At 40.7% G+C, this 26547-nt stretch overlaps 1 protein-coding gene across 1 annotated transcript in view; it reads right to left on the bottom strand.

Moving 5' to 3' along the window:
- Positions 1-1009: 1009 nt before the first annotated feature.
- pcdh1a (protocadherin 1a) overlaps positions 1010-26547 on the bottom strand; it is a 100365-nt gene continuing 74827 nt past the window's right edge. Inside the window, exon 5 of the mRNA XM_079804106.1 lies at positions 1010-1908. Coding sequence (XP_079660232.1) covers positions 1535-1908 — 374 coding nt within the window. The 3' untranslated portion in view covers positions 1010-1534. The remainder of the gene's footprint in view (positions 1909-26547) is intronic.

Raw genomic sequence — 26547 nt, 5'->3', positions numbered from 1 at the left:
CAGTGTCAAAGAAAAAACAAATCAAAGCAACCCACCCGAAGAAATACCCAATTGATGATGGAGGACAGGACATTTTTGTAAAAAAAAAAAAAAAAAGTGGCAGAAAAGATGGTGATGTGATCGTTTGTAACATTTGCCATTTTTTGTTTGTGGGAAAACAAAAACATGCACAATTGACATGCGAAAGACAAGACAGGATTATCAGTCTAATTTGTCCATTGTGATTGTTATATACAACTGTTTTAAGGCATTAATACATTTGTTCTTCAAACAAAGTCTAAATAGGACACGAAGATTTCATTCAAAACCGTAAAAACGTTTGTAAAACCGAGAAAACAGGACTGTGAATATGATGAATTCGATGGAGATGAGGGGTGTCTGTGAACATAACATACCATTGAGTTAACGAAACTATACTGATAATTTGAGGGGAGGCAGGTGGTCTCCTCCTCACTGAGGCTGTGCTGTGTGAGCCGTAGGCGTCCTTGCGAGCGCCAGGCAGCGCTTGCACTACACTGTGGGAGTTCAGGAGAGTATCACAGTGCCAAAAAACACAAGTTCTGCCATATGACACAAAAGTATGCACGCACCTTCTCATCTGTTGAATAGCGTGTTAATGTGCCAGAAGCCACATGTGTTACTTTTCGTGACAGTAGGTCCCCTGACGCACAAACGCACACACCGGCATATGTTAAGGTCTGTCATAGCGAGTTAATCGCTGCTAAACCCACTGCCCGCCCTCGCCAAACACATACCTACACACAAACTATACACCGGTTTTAGCGTGCACATGGACATACAGCACAGCAGGTGAGGATCTGGGTCTTAGACGGGAACATTGAGGGTCACGGAGCACCGTCAGGAAGTCTTCCCATCCGCTCCAGCTCGTCTAATCACGTTCCCATCTGGCTATTACAAACGTTCAGACCCTCGAAAGCAGCAGCACCAACACACACTTCAGGTGTTCAGGCTGATGTAAAAGTTACTTTGTACCATTTTTTTTTTTTTTGTGTACTATTTTTCAACTCAAGCCGGATAGTGATATTCATATATACACCATACAAATGTATTTACAGCGTTTTACATGTATAAAGACTGCTCTCCTCTGAGGACAGGATCAAGTAAAGAGTGTTAGACACTCTATGTGGCTCAAGATCCTTTTACAGCAGTATCTCCTGCCCACTACAGCACTTGGTAATCTAGTAGAAGAACCCATGAACATTCTGTAGGCTATAGCGAAGCTAAAAGTCGGTTAGTCACGCAAAAGTATTTATCGGTTGTTTTTGATGGTGTGCAAAAACAGTACAAATAGATTAAAAGAAATAACGTGTTAAAAGTGATAATAAATAGATGTATGAATGAATGAATGAATGAATAAATAAATAAAATAAATAAATCTACTTTGATGACAATAGCGTATTTTTCCACTATTCAATTGATATTTCATCCTGTCGCAGATTCGGTGTTCTCTTTTCGCAACCGTGTCTCTGTAACTTCTGATGTGTGTCAATCAAAGATGGTGGGTGTGGTTATCTCACAGGTATATCTCTCGTTTCGAGGCGTGATTGGAGGGGGGGCTGGTAGGCGGGAACTCTGATGTCACGCTCAGAGGCACCTCCTCTAGTGGGGCGTGGTCACTGGGGGTGTGGTCACTACTGGAGTAGGCACTACGGGAAGGTGGGAGGCGTGGCCTGTTCTCCTCTCCTCCCAGCCTCACGCTCCCATTGGCCAGGCGTCCCAGGCTCCCCCTCTCCTGATAAGGCACAAACGTGGACAGTTTAGGGGGGTTGCGGGTCTTGCGGACGGGCGAAGGCTGACCGGGCATCCAACAGGCATCTGAGTGGCCAAGCTCGCTGCACTCCTGGCTGCAGTTTCCTGTCATGGCAACATCAGGCAATGAGCGAATATCTGCAAGAGGAAGGCACACAAAAAAGCAATCTTTAATAATCACAGTAAATGATATAAAAGAACAACAAATCCAAACTTGTTTTGATACGAGTTCATCTCTACCGGGTGAGTCACAGAAGACACTGCAGTTCACCTAGCGTCAAATGCAACCAACTAACAGGGAATACACAAAGAGCTGCCTGTGGTTGCTATGCACTGTAGTGTGGTTGCTATGTGAGAGACAGTTGTTGCTATGCACAGTGCTGTTGTTATGTACTGCAGACTGGGATTTTCTTCAGTGGCTACAGTGGGTCAGATTCTGAAATGGTTTCTTAATGTTGATTGACGTTTGCTAGGTGTAACGATTTGATTTGATTGATAGGAGATTTGGTGGCGAAAGGGCATTGAGCAATTCACTTTTCACTGCATTTACGACACTTGGTTTGCAAACCCTCGATACACATGTCTTGAATATTTATGTACATACGTACAGGCACACCCATATTCGGTATCCTATTTCAACGCTAAATGAGACCCACCAAGGCCCCTGAAGGAAAATTCAGCGCTAAGGCTTATTGATTGGCAGGTCTGAAATTAGTGAGCCTCTGATTGCTATTCATTTTCCATTCCACTGTTCCCTAATTAATTAAATAGGGCCGAGACCCAGTGACCTCATTCCGACAGAGCCACACAGAGAGCTACATTAACACACACTCCCTGTAATCCACCAACCACATGTGCTTTCTCAGGAGCCATTCACTCTATGTACCACGTTCCTCACCCCTGTGCTTTCAAACCAGAGGTTCTCAACCTCACAGTCACAAACCCTCGTGGAGTTGCTGGAGAAGCAAATGGGGTCGAGGTATATTTCTTCATATTTATGGTATATTTTGAGTAGAATTTGTATAGCTATATAGACCTTTTGTAGCCCCGCCCCTGTTCATGTTGTATTTCCACAGCATGAAAGTAAGATCTTACGGATTTATGACTGCTTGTTTTTAAGGGGTCCTATAATAACCCATTTTACAAGATGTAAAATAAGTCTCTGATATCCCCAGAGTGTGTATGTAAAGTTTTCAAAATACCACACTAATTTTTATATCATGTTAAAATTTTCACTTTTTGAGGGTGAGCAAAAACACGCCGTTTATGTGTGCGTCCCTTTAATTTTTTTTGACTGTTGTCTGAGGTCAACTTATGACGTTTGCGTGGTTTTTACATTCAAAAATATCATAATGAATAAGTAATAGGCTATTTTCTGCCCTGGTTTTGAGGCTCTCTCAAGAAACGCTCAGTTTTTATGGGCGTGCTGCACTAAAGACTTGGAAGTAAACGCCCATGGCTAGGATTGGATAAGCTTTGCATATTTAAAGAGCTTCAGCTCCCTGTGTGTTGCTTCATTCATTCATGTAATCTCATCCTGTCTGCAAATCCAGTCTCGTTTACAAACGAATCCGTGGTTAAATGAAGGAACAGACGCGCAATCTCTTTCCCACATGAGCTTGTTATTTACTAAAAATAAAGTTCATCCATGCCTTCATAATATTTGAATCCGAATGAAGCTTATGTGGTATGTTTACTGCTTAGAAATTCAATGCGGTTTAGCTCTATGTAGGCCTATGTCATGTTAGTGGCACGAGACGGTGGGTGGGGCTACAGAATCAGGCATTGTTCTTTTTCTGTTGAGGCGGGGCGACATATTCTGAGATTGAGCGTTTTCTGGGCCTGGTGTCAATAAAAGCTTTTATTTGACTAACAAGGAAGTTTTCAGCTCTGAAACGTACAGGATATTCTTATATTACCATAACCTTTTATATATAAAAAGCTCAAGGGAAAGTTGATTTCTCAATTCATGACCCCTTTAAATGCAAATGAGCTAGTGCTCCCGGCCCCCTTTCGAGAAGAGGGCAGAGCTTCAAGAGCTCATGCTAGCAGCTCCTATTACCTCACACAGACACGCACTGAAAATTTCAGAAACTGTTCAGCCTTTTATGTTCAAAACGGAGTCGGACAAACTCAAGAAGAAGTGACAACATGTAGAATGCAACAGGACATTTCTGAATGACTAGTTAATGTGGAGTTAACTATCTTCAAGGTATAGAGACAGAGCGTATTTAGGCCACGCCCACACCTGGGGGGAAAATAATCCAACGCTCTCCATTGACTTGTGATTTCTGACTTATCACAAAAAAAAAAACAATATCTAAAAGCTGCTATGTGACAGGGTGTACAGCAAACAAGCTAAAAAACGAGCGTTTAAGGAGACAAAGGTGGATACAGGCAATTAGACGTGAAGCATCAGCAGGAAGAATGGGTACATTTTGGGATCCAGACACTCAGTATGCCTATGTGTGCAGTAAACATTTTGTCACTGTTAAGTCAAATATCCAAATGTCAGTTTTATTTATTATATTTCCTGTCGCTGATTACGTTCCCCTCTAGTGGCTGTAGTTCTCAGTGTAATATAACATGTCGCGTTCTGTCTCAATTGCCTGTATCCACTTTTGTGTCCTTAAATGTTCATTTTTTGGGTCAATAGCTTTTAAAAACTTCTGGGTTTTTGGTTCTGTTTTTTTTTTTAGCTTGTTTGCTGTACACCTTGTCACATGTCAGCTTTTAGACATTGTTCTGTTTTTTTTTGTTATAAGTCAGAAATGACAAGGAGGCCGCTTCACGCAATACAAAGTCAACGGAGACGGTTTGAAATAAAAAATAACTAAATATTTTGTTGAATGACATAAGTAAGGGTTTCAATTGCAATGGATACGGTTCTGTTAACAATTCTTGTGTGTATTTTTCCACAGATGCAGACAGAAACATTCATTTTGTCATTATTAATATTATGGACATTTGCTTTTCACAACTCCCGTAGTGTATGGTTGCAGAAAATATATAATATTTATCTTTTTATTGGACATTGATGGAGCAACACATTTTGTTGGAAAATAAATCATAAAAGTGGTCTGTTTTGTTTACAAATCATACAAACAATTATATGATACCCATACTCTGGGTAAAAGGCTCACCAAAATAGGGAAAAGGGCATTTTGTATTCATACAAATACTTAAGCTAAAGTACTGTGTTTTGCACAAAAAGGTTTATTTGTATTTTCATTTTATTTTGATAAAATAATTTATGGTAACATTTTATTTTACAGTGTCCTTGTTACATATGTTACATGTATTTACCATAGTAATAACAGTGAATTGTGCATAATTACATGCAACTAACCCTCAAACAAATCCTAATCTTACCCTATCCTAGTAAGTACATGTTGTTATTTGATATTACTCAGTGCTTAAATATATAATGACATTGTAACAATGATACCTTAAAATAAATACACGGTCATTGAAATATGCTCATTTAAAAAATACAGGAACAATTATTTTCTTAGACTGCTTGGAGGAGTAAATAATAAAAAATGGCTTTTTATTATATAATTTAAAATGCTATTGATCATCTGAATCTAAATTTCATGTCAACAAATGGACAAGTCAGCCAGCTATTTATTATCATGTCAATTATTGTGCCTTTAGCCCCAACAGCAGGGGCGAAAGGCACAATAATTGACACATTTGCACTTTTATAATTGACATATTTCCACATTCATAGTGAAACGTGAGTTAAGTTGTCATCTAGTGGTTTAGAAGAGAATAAAATCAAATGCGCATTTACTCCAATCCGCCTTTAGCCCCGTTGAATCCAAAATTTAAGGTCAATAATTGAATTGCATTTACAACACCTCTAAAATTCTAAGCATCAATTGGGAATCAAATTGCATTTCTTATTTATTTAAAAATATTTATCGTTTAAGGAAGCAGAATCCTTGAGAAGACTCAGAAACGCTCAATTATTTATGGTTCCCATCCCCTTTTGCACATATTTTGGATAAATAGGTTGTGGAACATTGAGAACCTCTGATCTGCACACTCTGCCTGCCATGTTACCTTTCTCTCCATTTTCGATTCTCGCCAAAGCTCCAAACTACTTCATCTTCCAGAGACAGAGAAAATGAAGAGAAAAGTAGTGGAGACCCTTAAATGTGCAAGAGATCTACAGATGGCAGCCCCGAGGCAGACGCTGGGGCCCAGGGGACGTACCTCCACTGGCCTTGAACATCTATGCAGCTTTAATGCACTCATTAAAAAGAGCTCTGTAAGGCTCCACAGGCACAACATAACTGACAGTTCTCTCCACACCAAAACACAGCACTGACCTCACCAAAGAGACTATGCCGCACAAACGTAGGCTTAAAAAAAAATCCCAATAAGCAGGAGCCGACATGGTCAATACATCAAAGAGGTCTGGAATGGTGTAAAAGAGGGCGTTTACTGGAGGAGGAAAGAGGCTTTATATCTCACCAAGCGGAATAGATCAACTCGCCCCTCTGGAACAAACACATTAGAGTCCTGCAGTCCTGTTTGTGTGTGTGTGTGTGTGAGAGGACTGAGTGTGTGGGAGAAAAAGTGTGTGCTGAACTCGGAGAATAATTGAGTGTGTGCGTTAGAGGTGCAACGTGTGTGTGCGTGTGTGACGGATGGGATATGCGTAGGATTGTGCGCATGTGTGTTAAATGGTGCTACTGTCTGTGTTTATGAAGAGCGCGTGTGCACGTGTTTGTGCAAGAGAGATGTGTGTGCTACAGATGGTGTTTGAAAGGTGAGGCGTTGGGAGGGTGGAAATGCGTGTGTGTGTGTGTGTGTGTGTGTGTGTGATATTCTTTTTGCTCTATGTAGGCAGGTGTGAAAACAGTTTTTCTTTCATCTCATTTCTTCCAATGATTATTTTTAAAATTGTAGAATAGCCAATCATTAGTTCATAAATGCAGATTTATTTTCAAATAGTTTTGTAGTTCTTAAAAGCATGGATTTATGGTAGATGTGAGCATGTTAAAGAAAACATGGAATCAAAACTTTCCTACTGTAGATGTATCTGTTCTTTATGGTGCATGATTGATCAGTTGTCACACTCACACACATTACATGGACTTTGTTTCCAGTTTGCACCGTCTTCCCTTGGTTAGTTTGTTGTCATGGATGTTAAATTGATCACCTATTATGTTCAGCTATGCTCGTCTTATTACTGCCTCTATTTAAGTTAATGCATTGTTCTTTTTCATGGTTGGGTATTGTTTATGTCAAGCCTTGGTTGTGGATGCTCTATGTTTGGATCACATTGTGGATTATTAAAGCCTGTTTGGATTTACCCGTCTTCTTCGTGCTAGTGGATTCTAGCCCACATGCCTGACGGAATGCCCAACCATTAAAGTGATATAAGTGGAGTAATTGTTAATTTTTTGTTTTTGTTGGAATAAAAAAAAATTTCTTCGTCACTATTGACCTCCCTGCAGTTTGACTATTGTGCCTTGAGCAGGTGGACCGCTCCCTCAAAAGTTCCTCAAGTTCCAAAATTACCATCGTACTGTTCCTTTCCACTCGCCGGCTTGAACACTGCCACCAGAGTGCAATTGTCCGGGGAGTCCCCGAGGGCTGCTTTGTCCATCGCAGAGGGAGTGTTAGTGGAGTTTAAGGGTATGGAAGTGATCCCTGCCCACGCTTCCTCCACTGAGAGTGAGTACTAGCTGGATTTATTGGACAGTGATTTTGTGTTTGGAGAAGTGAATACCCTGCATCCCTTGATTCTGCATGAATATGTATAGTCTTCATCGAAACCCACGGACCCCGCTCAGCCTCCGTCTCCCACCACCTCTCCAAACTACCAACATTTTTTGTATTTGTTGTTTCATCAGTCTCTGTGAATATCCAGTCACTCCTGCCACCCAGTCATCGCTACCTCCCATCAGCCCCTCAGCAACTCCTCTGCCTCCTCACGGTGTTGTGGCAACACCTCGGGCCTGCTGGGAGCCATCTCTTCCTGGTTGTGGTAAGCCCTTGGCTCCGCCTCCTGCCTCTGTGCGCTCCACTCCTCCTCGACCCGTCGCCCTGGCTCCTGTGCCTGCACTCCTTCTTCCCTCAATGTCGGCAATGACAATCAGACTTTCGGCCTCGCCGGGCTCCCTTGACCTTCAGCTCGACCTTCTCCACACCTCCACTGCGGAACTTGTGGGACTTTCGCTGCTCTCCAGTCCTCCACCCCTTCGGCTAGCTCCACCCTCCCTCAGGCTTCACCTCCGCCCTTGGTCGCTCCAACTCAACCTCAAGCCCTCTGGATCCCTACTGCCATCTCAGGGGTCGCACTGCGGCTCCATTGTGGCCACATAGATCATCAGAGTCCCTTTGCAGCATATTTTGCAGCGGTGGGCACCCTCCACGTCATCATCGCCTCTGGTCGTCCCCATGGTGGCATCTGTCTCTACACCTCCTTGGCTACTCCCTCCTGTGATGCCACCGCGGGGCGCAGTCTCGGCTGTGGCCTGGATCATTGTCCATCTGCCTCTGCTCAAGGCCGTTCCCTGGTTATCCCCACCATCTGCACCACCCTGAACTTTTTTTGGCCCATTTGATCACCCATTATGTTCAGCTGTGTACGTCCCATTACTGCCCCTATTTAAGAGCTTTTTTAGCTAATATTTAGTAAATATTCAGTCTCTTCCACTGACCAAGGCATGAGACATAAATAAATGCACACGTTTGTAACACCAGACTCGAATGGTGCGATACGACAAGAAACAATAGAGTCCATTATAATCATCAGGGATGTTGTCTACATTGGATGCGGTGCAACACAACAAATCCCGATAGAAAACTGATGCCACATTCTATTTATCAAGTACTCCAAGCACTCGTGATACTTCTCATAGGAAGGACAAATTGATTTGCAAATTTTGCTTTGTCGCGTCCAGTGTAGACATTTAGCTGTTGCAGCGCAGCATGATGTGACGCGTCAACGATCACGCCCGGTGTAGACACAGTGTAAGAACTAAAAACGTATGTAAACATGCGTCACAGCACTGCACATGAGTGCAAGGAATTTATTGAATTGGATTGAGAAAATAGTTGGATTCAAACATTTATTTGCTTAATTTTTTTCTGATGACCAGATTATTTCAGGTCTACACCACCCATTTCAATCCAATTGAAATTTAATTCGGATCGAGCTCAGTCAGATAGCGTGATGTCTTTACAAGGCTTTTCAAAATGATTTAGCCATCAATCTGATTATTTAGGTGCATGTATTTATTCAATATGGGGGCCTTTTATCACATTGCATTTGCCTACCACACACCTTACTTATGATATAATAAGCAATAACTGTATGTTTACATGCACTTTACAGGTTTTATTCAGCTGGACTAAAGCAATAATTAATCTTTTTAAAATGTCAAGTAAATGCTTTAGAAATTCTAACTCACAAACCTAGACACAATGTGATTGTAGCTTGGCTTTGGCATTAATTATCAGATGATGACTGTACTAGCTCGATTATAACTGCCCTTCAAAGTGTACTTACTGTAATGCACAGCTTCGAGTAGCTTACTGCCTTTATAAATGTCATTTCATATCTTAAAGTGGTGTGTGTTTTGGTGTTTACTGTGGTTGGCATTGTGCATGGAGTTTGGACGGCACTTTGGTGTTCTCTATATACCACAAAAGCTTAAAACCATCCAGGTTTACAGCCTTAATCACAGCACACAACCTGGAAGAGACCAAAGGAAAACCAGAAAAAAGGAAAGATGAAAGCGCGCAAAAAAGGTAAACTGCGCGCTACAGGCGCTTTGCCGTGACCACCTTAGCATGCAAAACCTGCCCGTCCTTCGTTTTAAGACACATGTAAGGGTGGGTTTGCAGTGTTCTTGCATCAGGGAACCAGTGGGATGACTGGTCTCGTGGATCTGTGGCAGGTTTCCTCTCTGTCTGATCTCCAGCCGAGGGGTAGTGGGGAGGGGAAATGGGCATGTTGCTCTTCCTGAGATTTCACAGAACACCTCCCGTTTGATCCAGCATGCACACTTTCTAACGTACCCTCAGCCTTTTGCCCTCTCTCTGTCTCTGTGATCCTCTTTTTATTTCTAGTGCTTTTTTCCGAATGACTCCTTCTACCTTGCTTTTCTCCTTTTATTCTCCCACACCCTCCGTTCCTCTATACTTTCTCTCCAATCTGCCACATTTTTCTTTCTTTTCGTTACCCTCCCTCCATCTTTTCCCCTCTACCTGCTGCTTCTGAGTGCGCCGCTGTGCTCTAATCAGCTGGAAATTACAGTCCAGTTCACGGAAAAGCAGGGCAGATGAAAAGAATCTGTCTGACTCCCCAATTGTCCACGCTTTTAATCAAATGTGCAAAATGCTCACATAATTATAAGAATCTATTATCAGGAATCAGGTGCCCTGTGGTTAACCAAGAAAGAAACAATGATGTCTGTATTTCTGTAATAATTTGTGGCAGCCGTCTTCTTGCAGAGGGAAAATGACACAGCTTGGTTTTGCCTGACATGCTGAGGTTATTATCAGACACAGAAGCTCCTCTAACAAGCTGGCACTGCTGAGTACATCATGTTACTCTCTGGAGCAACCAGGAAAGACAAAGAAAATGAGAGAAATCAGCCGAGAAAATAACACAAAATAAGACAGATCTCGGAATCTTTCACATAATGGCAAAGGCATTCCAAGAAGGATATATATTTAAGAAGGAATGATTTCAAATTTTCAGGCGCTGAAACCTTATGGATGTCTATTATCCCGGTTTGTTTCAGTGACAAGGACATTTCTATTGCTCTATGACAGTAGGTAATTTCTCAGTTACAAAACTCTTCATATTTGGAGCGAGAGGGGATTTTGAGGGCACAGCTAGTAGCATTTCAACCAAATGATCAAGTCTACCCACCCTTCAATCGCTACCGCCTCAGCATGGGGCTTTTGTTAAGCTAATCTCGGCCTCTAAATTTTTCACTCAAGAAAGTGCGAAAAAAAGATTTCAAGGAAGATTTGATTCATTATTGAACACAGCACTACTCTATTTTTGTACTTGTGTAGAGTGTTCGGGTTGCAGGGTCTCTTGTTTTCCTCCTCCAGTGTTCGGTGTGCTGTGACAAGCCTTTCCGTTTGAGAATGAATGGAATGGATGAGAAGATTCTTTTAGAAGATCCTCAAAGAGAGAGCGAGAGAGAGAGAGAGGGGTTGGGAGGTGGAGCGGCCATTTTGATGAACTGATTAGCAACTCGCTGGGTTCTGCCAGGTCCTCCTGATGGGCAGCAATTTTTGGGCTAGGGATCATTTTCCTCTTGGCGTCAGAGTGGCACTGCTTGGCTGTAGCATGTCCTGAGTTTTATTATGGTGATTGCTGGCACTTCTATGGTCATATCTGGCTTTGATGCAACCCACTTTGGCACTATCAGTTTGCTGTTGGATTATGGGGTAACAATTAAAGTCTGGCTTTTGGTGTGTGACTGTGTAATCACAAAGCATTAGAGCATGGAGCGAATGGGCATTGATGTGTATGGCCACATCAATACGTGCGAGGGAACGCGAGCGTGTTTTTTTTCCTTTCTGTGGATTTACGACATATGTTTGACTGCAAGGGCCACGTTGCCTTCGGCATGCTGGTGAAGATGGAGAGTGGCCGCAGTGGACTTGCTCCTCTCAGCACTGCTGAAAATAAGGAAGTACATGTCAGAGCCACACAGCTCCGCTTCCTCTAGTGCCATCCATCATGGCAGGCCAGTTCAGTAGTTAGAAAGCGCTTCGCTGGCTCTCTGTATATATGTGTGTGTGTGTGAGATGGAGGTATGAGCCCCAGGGCCTTTTTTTGCCTGTATGAGCAGCCCAACTGGGGTGGAAGTGGATTTGGCCGCAAGCCAGCAGTCTCTCAAAAGTGCCCTTTGCTCTACCTGCTCTAAGAGAGCTTTTCTGGGCAAGGCATTGCAGTGCAAAGGTGGCGCATAGGTTTTGGTGGCGCCTAACCCCTTCTTGATCATCTAATGCAGGGCTTCTCAAACCTGTCCTGGAGACCATTGCATATTTTGGATGTCGCCCTCATCAGACACACTCAATTCAAGTCTTGCAGTCTGTACTAATGAGCTGATGAGCTGAATCAGATGTGTTAGATGAGGGGGACATATAAAATGTGCAGTGGTGGGGTCACCAGGACAGGTTTGGGAAGCACTTTTCTAATGGACCCTTTTCACATTTCCAAGGTTCTCAAAAGAAGAAATCGTCATAGTTGTGTAAACTTCTATGGTGGTGAACGGAAGCTAATGCAAATATAATATTTGAGTTCCCATTTGCTCAAATAGCAAAATAAATGATAGCGTTTCTGTGACTTAACAAACCAGGAAAAACATATTGAGAGATCGATTGCATTGGTTAGAAGAATAAAAAAATATCAAATTTGGCATCGATTGTAGAAAATCTCATGCAGCAGCATTAACCATTTTTCTGTAATTCACCCAAAAATGACTGTAATCACATCACTCACCCTCATGTCATTGCAAACCCATAAGCCTTGAGGTTAATCTTCTAAACACAAATTAAGATATTACGATAACATTTCTGCCCCTCCCTCAGGTAAACAAAAACTTCCAAAGGTCCAAAAAGGTCATAAAGGTGTCATGAAACGAATCCATATTAATTGAAAGGCTTAATCAAAGTCTTGTGAACACATATTATTGATAACATTATATCTATATATTTATAAGCAATATCACACGAGTAGCCGTGCGATATGGCTGTATATCAGCACGGCTGTGATTCTGCTGTAGGTATAACAGAGTGCTGATATAAGCCGCGTTTCCACCGCAGGAACTTTACCCAGGAACTAGGAACTAGGAACTTTGGGGTGGTACTCTGTGTGTTTCGACCGCAGGAACCAGGGTCTAAATGAAGTTCAGGGTAAATATTTCCCCCTCCGAACGGCCCTCCTCCCGAGGTACTACTTTTTCAAAGTTCGGGAACTTTAGGGGGTGGGACTTGGGCGCTGAACATGATGATTGGTTGAGCTCACGCAGCATTTTATTTCAACCGGCATTTTAAAAAGTCTTTTGCAAGGATCGTTCTGCATTCAGTTATTATCAGTCTTCGGTCCGATGGCGCGCGTTCGTCTCAGCCATCTCACAGTCAATGTCCATGATAGCTGATAATAACATACGTTGTCTTATTTTAAATCTAGCTTTACGAGCTTTCAGAATACGTTTTAGTATCAATGCTCGTCTCTTTTCCGCCGTTTTGTTAATGACATCTTTAGTAAACCAATACATAACTAGCAAAAGCAGCGCTGCTTGCATCTCCTCCACTTGTTATTGTTGCAGACAGTATCGCACAAAAATGATTAACGTTACTGTCCATCTCTGACTGGGAGAAGCAGCCGCGCTGCGAGCAGTCCTACATCACCGGACTAAAATTTGCCTAATCTTCTCGGTACTTTAGACCGCAGTGGAAACGCAGACAGTAGCAGGTCTGGGGGAAAAAAAGTTCCTGTAAAAAAAGTTCCTGGTACAAATTGTTCCGGGTAATTTTGGTGGAAACGGGACTAAAGTCACATATTTGAGGTCTAAATAACTACATTGTTGCCTAAAAAAACTCTTAAAACTACATCTACTGTCTCTTTTTTTCTTGAAAAGAATTGTGTTTATTTAAAAGCAGAACCGTCTCTTTAAGACATTTCAGACGCACACATTACAACTTCACCTTAGCGCCATGTGCAAGTCAAACGAGTGTGGAAAATGTGTTGAATTAGCTTCAGCAGAACAACAGTAAATGGTTAACAGTAGATATATACGTCAATTAGGCATGTGCCGGTATCAAATTTTCATGTTGCGATTAATTGCTGAAGCTTTTATCACGGTATGCGGTTTTATCACGATATTGAAATAAGTTCCACGATATTGTTCCTCTTTGACGTGTTGTTAATTTTAAACAGTTGATGGGTAAAGTATTCTTAAAATGCATTCTAAAAATCGGAATAATTCGTAATAAATAATTATTCACGGTATTTTGAAGTGCCCACGATAACAATATTGTGCATGTTCATTATTGCGGTATATCGTATTACCGTTTACCGGCACATGTCTAACGTCAATGTTTCTCAACTGGTGGGTTGCAAGACCGTTTTGAGTGAGTCGCATTGTGTGCAGTCAAAGAAACAATAACAAACGTAATTCTCAGTTTTTCGAGGCCACTATAAATATTCTGCCATGAGAGATCACAATATAAGGCGCAAGCTATATGTAATTTTTTAATGCACAAATAAATGTGAGCACTGTGCATTTGTACTAGAAGTTTTTCACTTTTTAAGCAAGATTCTATTCTGTGGCATTTCCTTCCTTGATGATGACCGTTGTCAATAGCAATGCATTTTAACAGCACACATCCATGTATCACAACCGACGCGCACTCTCGTTTCAATCAAATGCAACTTGCCGTCTTGCGTCTCTGTTTTGGATTGTATTGAAAATGAAATCAGAGGATTTTACTATAAATACTACTATTGTTGTGATCATCTTGTCTGGACGATTGTTTTGTACACTGTACAAAAGGGATTTATAAATAGATAAGATTTAAAACATTAATCTCAATTCTATATGTCCCAATAATTATTTATGTGGTAAAAAAATCAGTGCAATAAGTGTACAATTATTATACATTATCCCTTAATTGTCACCCATAATAGTCTTGTTTGAACTTGCTGCAAACATTTTTTTGCGGAAGCTTCACGTTAATTTCAAGTGAGTGATATAAAATAATTCAACTCAAAACAACATTTTGTGTCCAATTATTTCCCAGACGTAGTTTTAGAATAGAGGTCAAAGTTAACTTGCCCTGCGTCCGCTATACAACAGTGGGTGATGGTCACGAAGACGAATCGGCAGATTTGAAGTGTTTCCCGTTATTACAGCGACTTTCTTTTTGCACGTTCTGCAGACAGGTGACCATCCTCGATTAAGTTTCCCTCCGGACTTTTGTAATATCCAAAATATGACAACTCAGATTTGGTTCTTTTAGAAGGCTAAAAAAATCCCTGAGCGCTTTCACTGCTGTCCGCCATTTCTTCTCGTTCAAAAAACTGCGCCAGACTGATGCTGGCAGGACAGTTTTCAAAATCATGATAATCAAACATGATTTTAATGAGAATTACATTTTAAATGATGATACAAACCGTCAGTGCATTTTATTGTGGTCTATCGTGAAACCGGTAATCATCCCATCCCTAGTGCCACCCCAGACTGGTTGCTGGCCCTTGCCTGGCCACCCCTATGAAATTATTTTTTTTTGGTGAACTATCCCTTTAAAGCCAAGGTAATAAACGTGTAGTGTTATACATGTAGATTATTATTATTTTTTTTTAAAACATGAAATTGCTAGATTTACAATTAATAACTGTGGAAATGTGTTCACACAGTCTGTAAAAAAAGGGTCCATTGGCTTTCTCAGGAACCCCTTACAGCGACTGTGGAGCTCAAATATGTTGTTCTTTCCTCTTTGTTTTGAGCTAATCCTCTGTCCGGCTCCACCTCATCACATCCCATCAACCAGTGTTATGCAACGTCAGTCCGCTACAACTGCGCCTACAAACACTGTTGAGCATTTTTATGTGCTTTTTTTTAAATTATCCCCTGTGTCTCTATAATGTCTAACAGTTCCCCTCACTCTTCTAACTTAAGTCTATAATGTCAACTTCCCCAACTTTGCGTGTTATTTATTGGGTTATGTTGTGCTATGTGTATTGTAATATTCTCCATCTGTCAGGCCATCAAAGGTGTTTATTGTGTGAGCAATCCACATGGCAGTATAAAGGGTTTTGCTTCTGATTAGCATACAGGCGCACACACACTCACAAGAATACATCCTAATGTTCCCAGAGAGCACGCTCAAATCGACCGCTCACAAAAAGAATATTGAATCTATTGAAACTCGCTGAGAAAAAAATAAAAATCTATTGAAGCACCAGCATTTCAGCTTTACTGGTGTTTATGAATTAACTAATATCTCACGCCTATTAAATAAATCATAACAGAATGATATATTATTGAACTTTCACACTGGATTAAACGACTTCTGGCTGGGCCACATGAGCAGATCAAGATGAAATTTGGATCAGAGATGAATTATATGTAGCATGAAGACGAGGAACCTCGCTGCAGTGAAGGCGTGTTTTGTAACACCATGGTTCGATATATACAACATCCAGCCAGGCCTGTCAGTCCACATGATGTAACTTGAGGAAAAAATGAACGTTATTTGCTGGAAAATGAGCGAGGACAAGGCGAGAGGTTTGAAAGGGCTTATTTGCGCTTTGTTGTAATGTGACATGATGAGGGTATAATCAGTTTCATTGAGGCGCAAAACGAAGGCTGATGTTGACGTTCCGTGAAGGCGATAATCATCTAATTTTTATCTACGATCAGCTCACATTGCCGAGACCCTACCAAACCCTGAACCCGCTGCTGTACTTTGAATGATCCACTTTGTCCTAATGACAGATGTTATCTGCACCACTTGGGCCAGATCGCCTCACAGTCATTATAGACAATCCTGGGTAAACGTCGGAACCATGTGTGAAGGGAGGGCTGAGTCAAAAATGGACGGAAGAGAGTAGATGTGCCTGAGTAAAAACACCGATCAGATTGGACCACATATGCTCACTGTTTATTTTAGAAAATAAACAGCTAAATAAGATTTAAATAAATTACGTTGTTGAAGTCATTCGTATCTACCTCTTTGAGCCTGTTTTATTCATTTACGAGCTGTATGAGTGGCCGAATACTGTGAAAGTGTGACAGAATGAAGTAAGCAGAAAGCGCTGCATTGAGCTGGAAAATGCCCTTTGGTTTAATGCTTTGAGCTTTCAGAATAAAACCTTTCGGAAGGGGAAAACTAATTAAATGAAGCAAATATTTCTTATAGATGTACTTATTTAAAAAAAGAAAAAACATGTTGAAAAGTTATTGTCTTTTTTACTCTTCAAACAATCCCACCTACATGTAAAAGAAACTAATAAAAGAAACTAAAAGAAAAATGCAGTTAATACAAGAAATTCTTACCAAGCAACGGTAAGATAATGTGCATATCTGCAACAGTCATATAGTTAAAGACATTTACATGTAATAAAAGTCTAATCTAATGCAGATATGCACATTTAGATGTGGTCTAATTACATCTATAATAATAATAATAATAACACTGAGAAATAATATCAGTGGAATCATTTTCAGTAATTTTTTTTTCCAGCTGATGAATGATAAAAACATTAAATCAGAAACCACCAAGTTTTAACGAGTTTTAGCATTTAAAGTGGCAGATGTACGTTGTGTATTCTTAGAAAAAAATTGCTATCATTATAGTTTTCTTTATAGTTATGACGTTTAGAGCAAGGATGCTATAAAAGGACTTTACACAAAGAATAATTCTTACATAAAAATAACTACATCTGCCCAGAACAGCAGTCTCAATTGTTAAAACTTTTTAGGGTCCGTTTTCTTTTATTAAACACAATCTGCACATTTCTTCTTTTAATCACCCACAGCTAGTGCTGGGCGGTATGACCAAAAATTTTAATCACAGTATTTTTCTAAATTATACTGGTTTCGCGGTAAATGACAGTATTTTTCCCCCCTATGCATGACAGGGTGTTAACCACATTTTCTACTGATTGAGAGGGGAAATACTGCAGTAGATTGACTAGAATGCCCTATTTTACTGGCATGAAGAGTGAATATTGTAGAAAAATTCAACACTAGAATTAATACAGGTTTGCAAAGCCCCACAAAATGATGCTGTGCGGAGACAACAACCAATTCACGAGTTCACACTTGCATATCATTTATAGAGAGTAATTTAATGCGTATTTGACGTGCTGTCCGGGGGGAGGGCTTCGAGCTCGGAATTAGGTCCGAACCCAGAGTACCCCCCGTATGTGTAAGTGGTTTAGAGTAAAAAGTGTGAAGAAGGGGTGGTGGAGGGTTGCTGATAACTGTCAACAAACAGAGGTAGGACTGCTGCGTATCTATATACACCTCTATTGTTGATTGGCTTAGTGCTCTCCACCTGTGTCAATTATCTGAACATGCTTCTCCCGAACCTTGTTAATAAAACATCATTAAAACACAGACCTGCAATACGCTCATTACAGACACATGAATATTAAAATATGACCAAGGAAAGAAAAAAAAAACAGAGTTGAGGGCACCTTAAGCATTTTAAAAATCATACCCTATATAACAAAATGCCAAAACGAGTGAGAAACGCGGAGGAACATCAAAGGTCTAAGGATATATCTTCAATACATTTAAGAGCACTACAGTCTCTGAACAAACGACACACGTCAGTTTAACACAGAAAGAATTAAAAAAATTTTAATTGTCAGTCTATTAACTTACATCATTGTCTTCGGTGTAGCAGATTAATCCATCGTGTCATCGCGGTCGTCTGATGTACGGCTGTAGTATCAGTGTCCTTGTTTGCACATATATTTCATTTGAAGAAGACGGGATGAAATATGTGCGCATACACGCTGCTAGCTCATGTTTAGAGCACTAGATTATATGAAATATGTCCATAAAAAACTTAAACGCGCTCGCTCCGGTCTGTATATGATCCATGTGGTGAGCGTTGTTAATCTCATCGTGGTGCTCCGCGCTCCAAAAGTAATTTCTGTGCGCGTTGTTTGTATTCTCGGCTGTAATCATAGGCTGAATCTGAAATCGGCCCCTATACCCTCAAATAGGGCATTATTTGAGGGGACAGCCATCTGTGGTGTCCGAAATCATAGTGGACGTTATTGAGTGCACTCATTCAATCCCACATTGCACTGCAAAAATTCACTCACTCGTTTTCATTCACTCCTTCAAGTGAACTGTATTAGTACACTAACGTAGGGAATAGTGAATAAGGGTCTAGGGGGCGATTTCGGATTCAGCCATAGGCAACAGTGAAAAGGGACCCCTCTCAAACAGTGTTGTGCTGCGCCGCGTTCCGAACGCTGTTTAAGCGACATATACCGGTATTGCGGTATAATCCAAATTCATATCATAACAAAAATAAAGACCGGTATTCGGTATGAACCAGTATACCGCACAGCACTACCCACAGCCTCATTCACTTTCAATATATATTCCTAATAAAAATTTTTTTTTTTACCAGAACACGTGCCATGACCCACTCGCTCGTTCTCATTCAGTCTGTTGGCATTCATCCAAAACTCTGCAACACAGATACATCTGATCCCTGGTTGGATATTTTTTTTCCTGTCACATAACTGTAACTGTAAACGGCACAGTACAGAACAATGAAGACAGTAGAAAATGAATTATAGCACAATGAGCACAATAGCTGAGCTGGAACCTACTGGCATTAAGGCCAGCGAGCCACTGACAGCTCACCTCTGGAGGATAAACAGAACCAGGACACATTGTTTCTCTCCTCCCCCCTCCACCTGAAACAACCACCGGGGGGAAAAAAAAGAAATACTGTCCGAAAAATCCAGAGCATCACATGCGTCTCTCTCTTGTGGGGAAGGTTGAGCAGAGAGCAGAGAGCAGAGAGGCTGGCTCGGGCCTCTGCAATCAATTCTACTAACAGGCAGGGACTCTGACAAGGCCCAACGCCATCTGTCTGAACAGAGCCGTGCCCCGCGTCGTCACGCCACGCTGGCACCCGGGCAACAGCCCAAGCTGGCACCCACAAGACAAACAAGCCCCCTCAGACTAACACTCTGTTCTTCAGTCTGTCCCTCTCACTTCCTCTCTTTCAACACACGCATTGTCACATACAGAACAAACAAAGACATGTCATCTTTGGTACACCCAACAAACTAGCGAACGATCACACACAAACACGAATCACTCACAAACAAGACCGACCGCCACGGCAGAGCGAGATCTGAATGCGTTGTGCGACTGAACGCACAAAAATGAGCTCGAGACACAATGAAAAATGATTTCATTAAAACTCAGCGCTTAAGAGAGAAGCTGTCAGCAGAGTTCAAAAGACGTGCTACATTATTAGGACTTCATAAGGCACCGAAACATCACAGGGACGAAGAAGAAAGAAAAAAAAAAAAAAATCACACAGCATTGCTAAAGTTCCTCATCATTATGCAAATGCCATTTTATTCTATTTTATCTCTGTCTCTTTTTCCACTCTGGCCATATGTGCTGTGGCTCATGTTGGGGCTTCAAACGGAGGCTCAGCCAGGCCACATGCAAATACCCCCATCTGGGGATCAAACAGCCCAACCTGATCGCCGCACGCAGGAGGGGACCTTCGACACGCTGTGGGCTCTGAGATGTGGTCAAACGTCACCGTTGACCTGTGTAAAACTCCCAGCGAGCTCTCGGGGAGGAAACCTGTGCACTTTCCTCTCCCTGCGGGACCGTACACTTGGCGAGTGTGTGCTTGTCTTAAAGAGTACAAAAGCAATCTAACACGAGTAGGACCCAATATCAGTGCCTTAGAGACCAACCGTTCTGACAATCGTGTCTAATGAGCCTTTAAAAGCGTTTCTGAGAGTCAAATTATTCCAGAAACACGCAAGACTGGATTGTCGTTAGAAAACTGCGATGTTCGATACAAAAAAAAACATGCTTGATAGTTCCTTCATAAATCAAAATTAGCAGCCCTAATCAGAGTCAAACAACCACTTATCAGGAAGGAATGATTCATCAGCGTCAATCCCTCCTCTTTTTCCTTCTCTCTCGAGTGGAGGAAGTGAATTGGAAGCCGCAATAGAGAAAATCAGCATTTGCGAGCATGTCATTGTTCGCCGGCTGTCACTCAGATTGCCTACATAAATGAGTTCTGTACACCTGGCTCGTCCAATCAAACGAGTCCAATTAAGAGAGAAGATTAAAACGCAGAACCCGTTATGGCAGACGTTCTCACCGCTAGCGCTGTCTGTCTCGAAAAATCATAATCAAACCTTTCAGAACTGGGTGGGCCTGTACGCATTAGTCCAGAAATCTCTATTTCGGGGGGCCTCCATGTTGCCGTACTAATAATACAAAATACAGTAGAGCACAAGCTGTTATACTACACTGAAATGGTTGTCGCCACTGTAGCTTCTATATGCAGGCGAGTTCATTTGTAATGCATTTAGTGTAACTCAAGCAGATGGGGACACATACGAACACACTAACAGCTGAAAACAACCACTGATGAGATCTGCAAGGAAAAAAGTGTCCCGTCGTATACTGTAGATTTTTGATTTCATGTTCATTTTTCATCATAATGCTAATATGATACTAATAAGCATTAGCCAGCACTTAAACTAATGATGCTCATCAATTCTAATAATGTCCACGATGATGACAGATTTATTGAAAGATTGCATTCAATACAACTTAAAAAGGCTGACAATCATTCAGTCCAAGGGAAGCGATGATTTTATCCTGTTTATTAACTATGGAGTTTAAAATGATTTGTAATTAACATTAATCTAATTATTATACAGCACTGTATCATTTATCTGCCTACATATGGTGATACAGCAATGCAAATTACTCATCGCTACATAAACATGTATGGCTGCTTGGGCAAATGTTCATTTAACAAAATCCATGCTTTTCGACAAAGTTGGTTTACGGGAAGTCTTTAGCCAGGCTCTTTTTGTGCATCAACTCACTATATGAATTATGTAAATCAGGTAATGGCTGAATGGAATTGTCATAATGCATTTCCCTATTTTGTGGGTTGGGTTGTGGAGGATCCAGTGGACTATTGCGATCTGGCATAATTTACTGGGACCATTACACTGAAAACAAATATTTCAGTTATATAAGAAAAAACTATTTCAGTCTTTCTACCAAATGTCTTTAATTCAATGTATTACTTGGCATTTCTTAGTAATTACTTGTGAAATTTACCAGCAACTACACCAACGTTTTCTCAGTGTACTTCACATCAAGTGCACTCTTTAAAATGTTGCAGTGATCAATTGCAAATGTATGCAAACATCTCTTTTAAATGATATTCCCCTTACCACCTGTCTTCTGTAACTCCTCTGGTTGTACTTGCACCATCATCAATGAGCAGGATTCGAACCGGTGTTTCCAGAATGAGAGGCAGGAACTCTAACAAGAATGCTAAAGACTGCAGTCATTGGCGTCAGTTGCTAGTGCGCCTCTTGAGGCCAGGTAAGTTATGTTTACTCGCACAGCTTTTAGTAGCTGGCCTCCGTTACACTCACCCCCCTAAACCTCACTCCCATTGGGTCATGGCACCAATGTAACCACTCCGGTTTTACTTGCACCGTCTGTAATGAGCGGGATTTGAACCAGCGTCTCCGGCATAGGAGGCAGGAGCGTTAATGGGGACGTTAAAGACAGCAGCCTCTAGCGCCACTCAGCAAGTATATATATAAATATATAAATATAAATATAGCATAATAGCATGGTTTCACAGACAGGGTTTAGACTAAGCCAGAATTAGGCTTTTTTACGACATTTAAGTAGCTTTTATAAACGTACCTTAGAAAAACATTTCTGGTGCGATATACCGGTAGAAATGTGTCATCTGGTAGAGATTTTGGACCATTGTCTATCGTAGTTATGCTCACGTGACATTACTGTGGTGAAAAAAAGACACGCGGGGGAGACACGCGGCATGAAACCGCTGTTCAAAACGTGTGAGAACTGAACTGAGTGCTTTTTGCCGCCTAATTGGTCTTGAACTGTTAAATACACATACTCATGTGTCAAAGTGACCATGTATCCGTAAGAAAACAGTCAATTATGTCTTAAGTGAATGTAAACAGTAGAGAAAGAAAATGCACGATTATATTGGATCAGTGCAGTCGGTCTTAAAGTGACAGCAGCCTAATAAATCCATTGTCATTATTAATGATAATCAAAGAACAAAAAAGAGAAAATCTCTCACTGCTCTTGACTGAATCACTTTTGTAACTTTATTAAGAATAAATGTATATTTAATTTACACAGTGAAGACTTGTTATACACATTTGATTACTTTATAGAATGTATGTAGTATTTCTTATTTCTAGTGCTTTAAGTTTTTCAGGGTCTGTTTCATTTGTGTCTTTGTTCTAGTTTGTTTTCCTATACTTGTAATTTTACTTGGGCTAGTGTTAGTTTTTTGTGATTTTGAAAATGGTGACAAGAATTATGAAAAAAAACTGATTTCATAAAAACCTTATTTAAAGCAAAAAATAACTATATTGTGATATTCGTGCAATAAAATAACTCAGATTTTGGTCATTATGTCCACCCCTTTGTGTTTACGTTGAAAAAAGTACATTCCTTAATTTAAATACAGTTCTGTGCTGCTTCAATGCATTTAGCACCTAGTTAAACTGGATTGCGGCTGGTAAATGCAGGTTTTTGCTCTTAAATAGTGTGGACAAAAGTGTTTGCACCACAGTACTTTAATATACAAAGAAAGATCAGGGAAACATAGTCCAGAACAAAAAGCAAGAGCAAACCAAAAACCAGAGCTAATGTTAACGCCAAAATGAGAACTATAGAAATCAATAGTAACAGATCATGTTACATGAAAATCAAATTGTGTATCACAGATCTCAGGAAGCCCGTCTGAGCCTTTTCTCTAAGGAGAAAAGCCTTGAGCAAGAGAGAGAGACAGATTGAAAGAAAAGAGAGACAAAAACGAGATCCGACAACAAGGGGAAGACAGAGCAATGGAGAGACGGAAAAAGACTCAGCGAGACAGGTAGACAGACAGAAAAGGGGAGGGGGAGGGGGAGGGAGAGGGGGAGAAAGAGAGCACAAAACAGAAAACATTTTCCTTCCACTAAATCACTGAATCCCAGAATTTAAGACCCCCCTTCTCTCCCCCACCATATACCACCAAATTACATCATACACTTCAATCTGATCCAGGATCAAAGGGGAATCGCGCGGGTGCCATGGAAACACACTTCAAAGACTTTCTCTTCCAGCATCCAGTGTAAACCTCTGCAACTGACTGGTGTTCGCACAGAAGAGACGGCGGGGTTTGTTGACTTCTTAAGAATAAGAATATGTCTGACAACTGCCTGAGCTCAAATTTGATATTTACTGATGGAACGATATAACGCTGCTGCAAAATGCATAATGAGAAATGTCAAAGTGTAAATTTTTACATTACATTGATTTGAGAGAGAAGTGTGTTTTCTGTAGCACAAAATAAGACTTGATTAGCATGGGTCACAGTTAGATTTCATAGAAGTGCTGGTTGTGACATAACAAAATGGCGTAGGACTGTCTCATGAATATTAAGCAGGTTATGCACTATAGTGTTATTTCGAAATCTATGACGAAAAATGTTTGTCAACGAGCTTTGTTCCCACGAGACGATAACAAGATGGTCATTAAATGATAACTGTGACTATATTAAAATGCAATATCGTTGACAAATTTTTGTTTGACTTTATTTTTGTAGAAAAAAGAGTAGACTAAATATTACAGACAGCTGTATGAGCCTCTACTACGAGATTTTGGGCCGTATCGTACACCCAGCGCAATGCAACGCCAGGTGCGATGCAAGTGTTTTTTTCTAGTTTCAGCCAGACGCAGTTATTAATTTCACGTCCAGCTGCACATGGTTTAAATAGCGAATAGACTCGCGCCCATCTGTTCATTCGTGGTCTGAAAACGAGGTGTGTTCAGGCGCATTGTTGGCGCATTGCCATTTTGAGGCTACTGAAAACGACTGCGCCATTGACCAACAAAAACCTGGTCTTCAGTAAATAGCGCAGTATTTTTTTTGTGTTATTTAAAGGCCGTTAGTAATATGCCCCTATAGGTGGGTGCACAATGTGTGTACACTCTGCTTGTTACACACAAACATTCTTTAAAAAATTACAAATGAAAGATTCCTCTCTGGAGAAGTGGTCAGTCTTTCCGTTCGCAAATTCTGCCATGTAAATAGCGAATCCGCCATGGTGCAAGCGCAACTGGCTTTTAAAGGGAATGGGAGATGAGACTCTGATTGGTTTATTGCATGTTGGGCCCAAAACACACCCATGACTTGTTAAGAGACAAGGTCACAACCCTTTTGGACCATGCGCCTGGCTTGCCGACCGTTTTTTTTTCCATCGTTAAACGGAAAAAGTGGATTCGGACACACCCTAAGTGCACCTGCGCCATGCGCTTCAGACAATGCGCTCAGATCGTTAAAATGTTTGTGGTTGCCAGATGTCAAGAGTTCAAATCCCCCATGCTGGAGAGGAAATGATGCTGTCACTTTCCACAACTAATAAGGAGAAAAAATTGCATTACAACACACACACTAACCAAAAAATCTATACTAAAGAAATTGGACAGGTGATACATCCCTGCCAAAAGCTTTCAAAAAGTTGTGAAGACATTCAAAATCGGAATTGCTCGGAAAGTGGAAAACACAAAACAAAATGCATAAATTACACCTATTGTTTATTAAAGCAATAAGCCCTGTGAATATGTAGTTTACAGTGATTTTGAACAGCTAAGGGGCGTGGTTAACCACGAGAAGAAGCAGAATGGCTGCTGATCAACACAGACGCAGTGGCGCAGTAATACTGATGTAATGCGGTCACGTGTGTGTTTGTCATTAATGTAAAGTCATTTACAACGGCTTTGAACACGGCTCAACCAATCAGAATCAAGGGCCGTAGCTATCCGTTTTAGAAATTGTATTTTAATTTTTTTGGATAATGCATTAAACGAATGTTACAGCTTAAATAAATTGGACAAACCCAACTGTTGGTTTAATTTTTTTTATTACATTTTTAAACCCAATGGTTGGGTTTATCCATATTTGACCCAAACACAGGTTGAAACAACCCAGCGTTTTTTTTTTATATCATCATGTTGACTAGTGATTATACAGAGGATATATGATAATGTGAAATTACCTGTAATCTGATAATTGCTTCTGACTGGCTGATCATCAGTGATTTAGCAACACCTTATGTTAATTCCAGAACACTACCAATATCTTCGTAAAAAAAAAAAATAAAATAAAGAAATTCACATACAACACAACATAAAAAAATAAAATCTAATTCAGAATATATACAAAAACTATAATTACATATGTAATATATTAATTACATACAATTAACACTGCTTTGTTGCTGGATATCCATTTCCAATGGGACAACTTAAATATTTGAATTTTTATATTAATGATAATATTTTAAAAATACTACTATTATGATTCAGTATACATTAGTACATACATACTGGCCACCCCAATCGTGGAAAAAAAAAATCTGTTGACCAATAATGTCAAACTATGTGATCGACAGTTTGTGGCTGTTGTGGTGAAAGCAATGCACTGCATATGCATATTATAAATCATAGGCTCTCCTATGTGCTGCATAACACTGTCAAGATGACACAAATCAATCATTAACCGATTGACAAACGAGAGGTGTAGTGACAGGCTGAAACATTAGCGGAGCTCTTGGTACGTCAGTTTGCGGTTTTATGGATGGATTAGAGGTATCATGTATATTGCGCTCTGTATTGATAGCAGCTAACAATGGTTGTTGTGTCAAATATCCCGTGAAGGGCATGTGAAATATTACATCTGCCATTCGCTCAGCCTGAGAGATGGACGATATTCGAAACGTTGTCCAGGGCTGAAGAAATGATTGGTTTAGAGTTCCAGTCTGTCGCTGAATCAGCCACAGGCAGCAGGTGTTCACTGTATATCGAAAATAGGCAAGAGAACAATGCGTTGTGTTCCAGCACTGTCATTGAGAATTGAGAATCTTCAGGGGCGGTAACAAAGGTCAGAGCAAACCATAAAACACCATCGTTTCCTGCACGA

The sequence above is a fragment of the Gobio gobio genome (genome assembly GCF_949357685.1).
Source record: "Gobio gobio genome assembly, chromosome: 22".
In the NCBI taxonomy this organism is placed as follows: domain Eukaryota; kingdom Metazoa; phylum Chordata; class Actinopteri; order Cypriniformes; family Gobionidae; genus Gobio; species Gobio gobio.
This window is presented reverse-complemented; position numbering and strand designations above follow the sequence as displayed.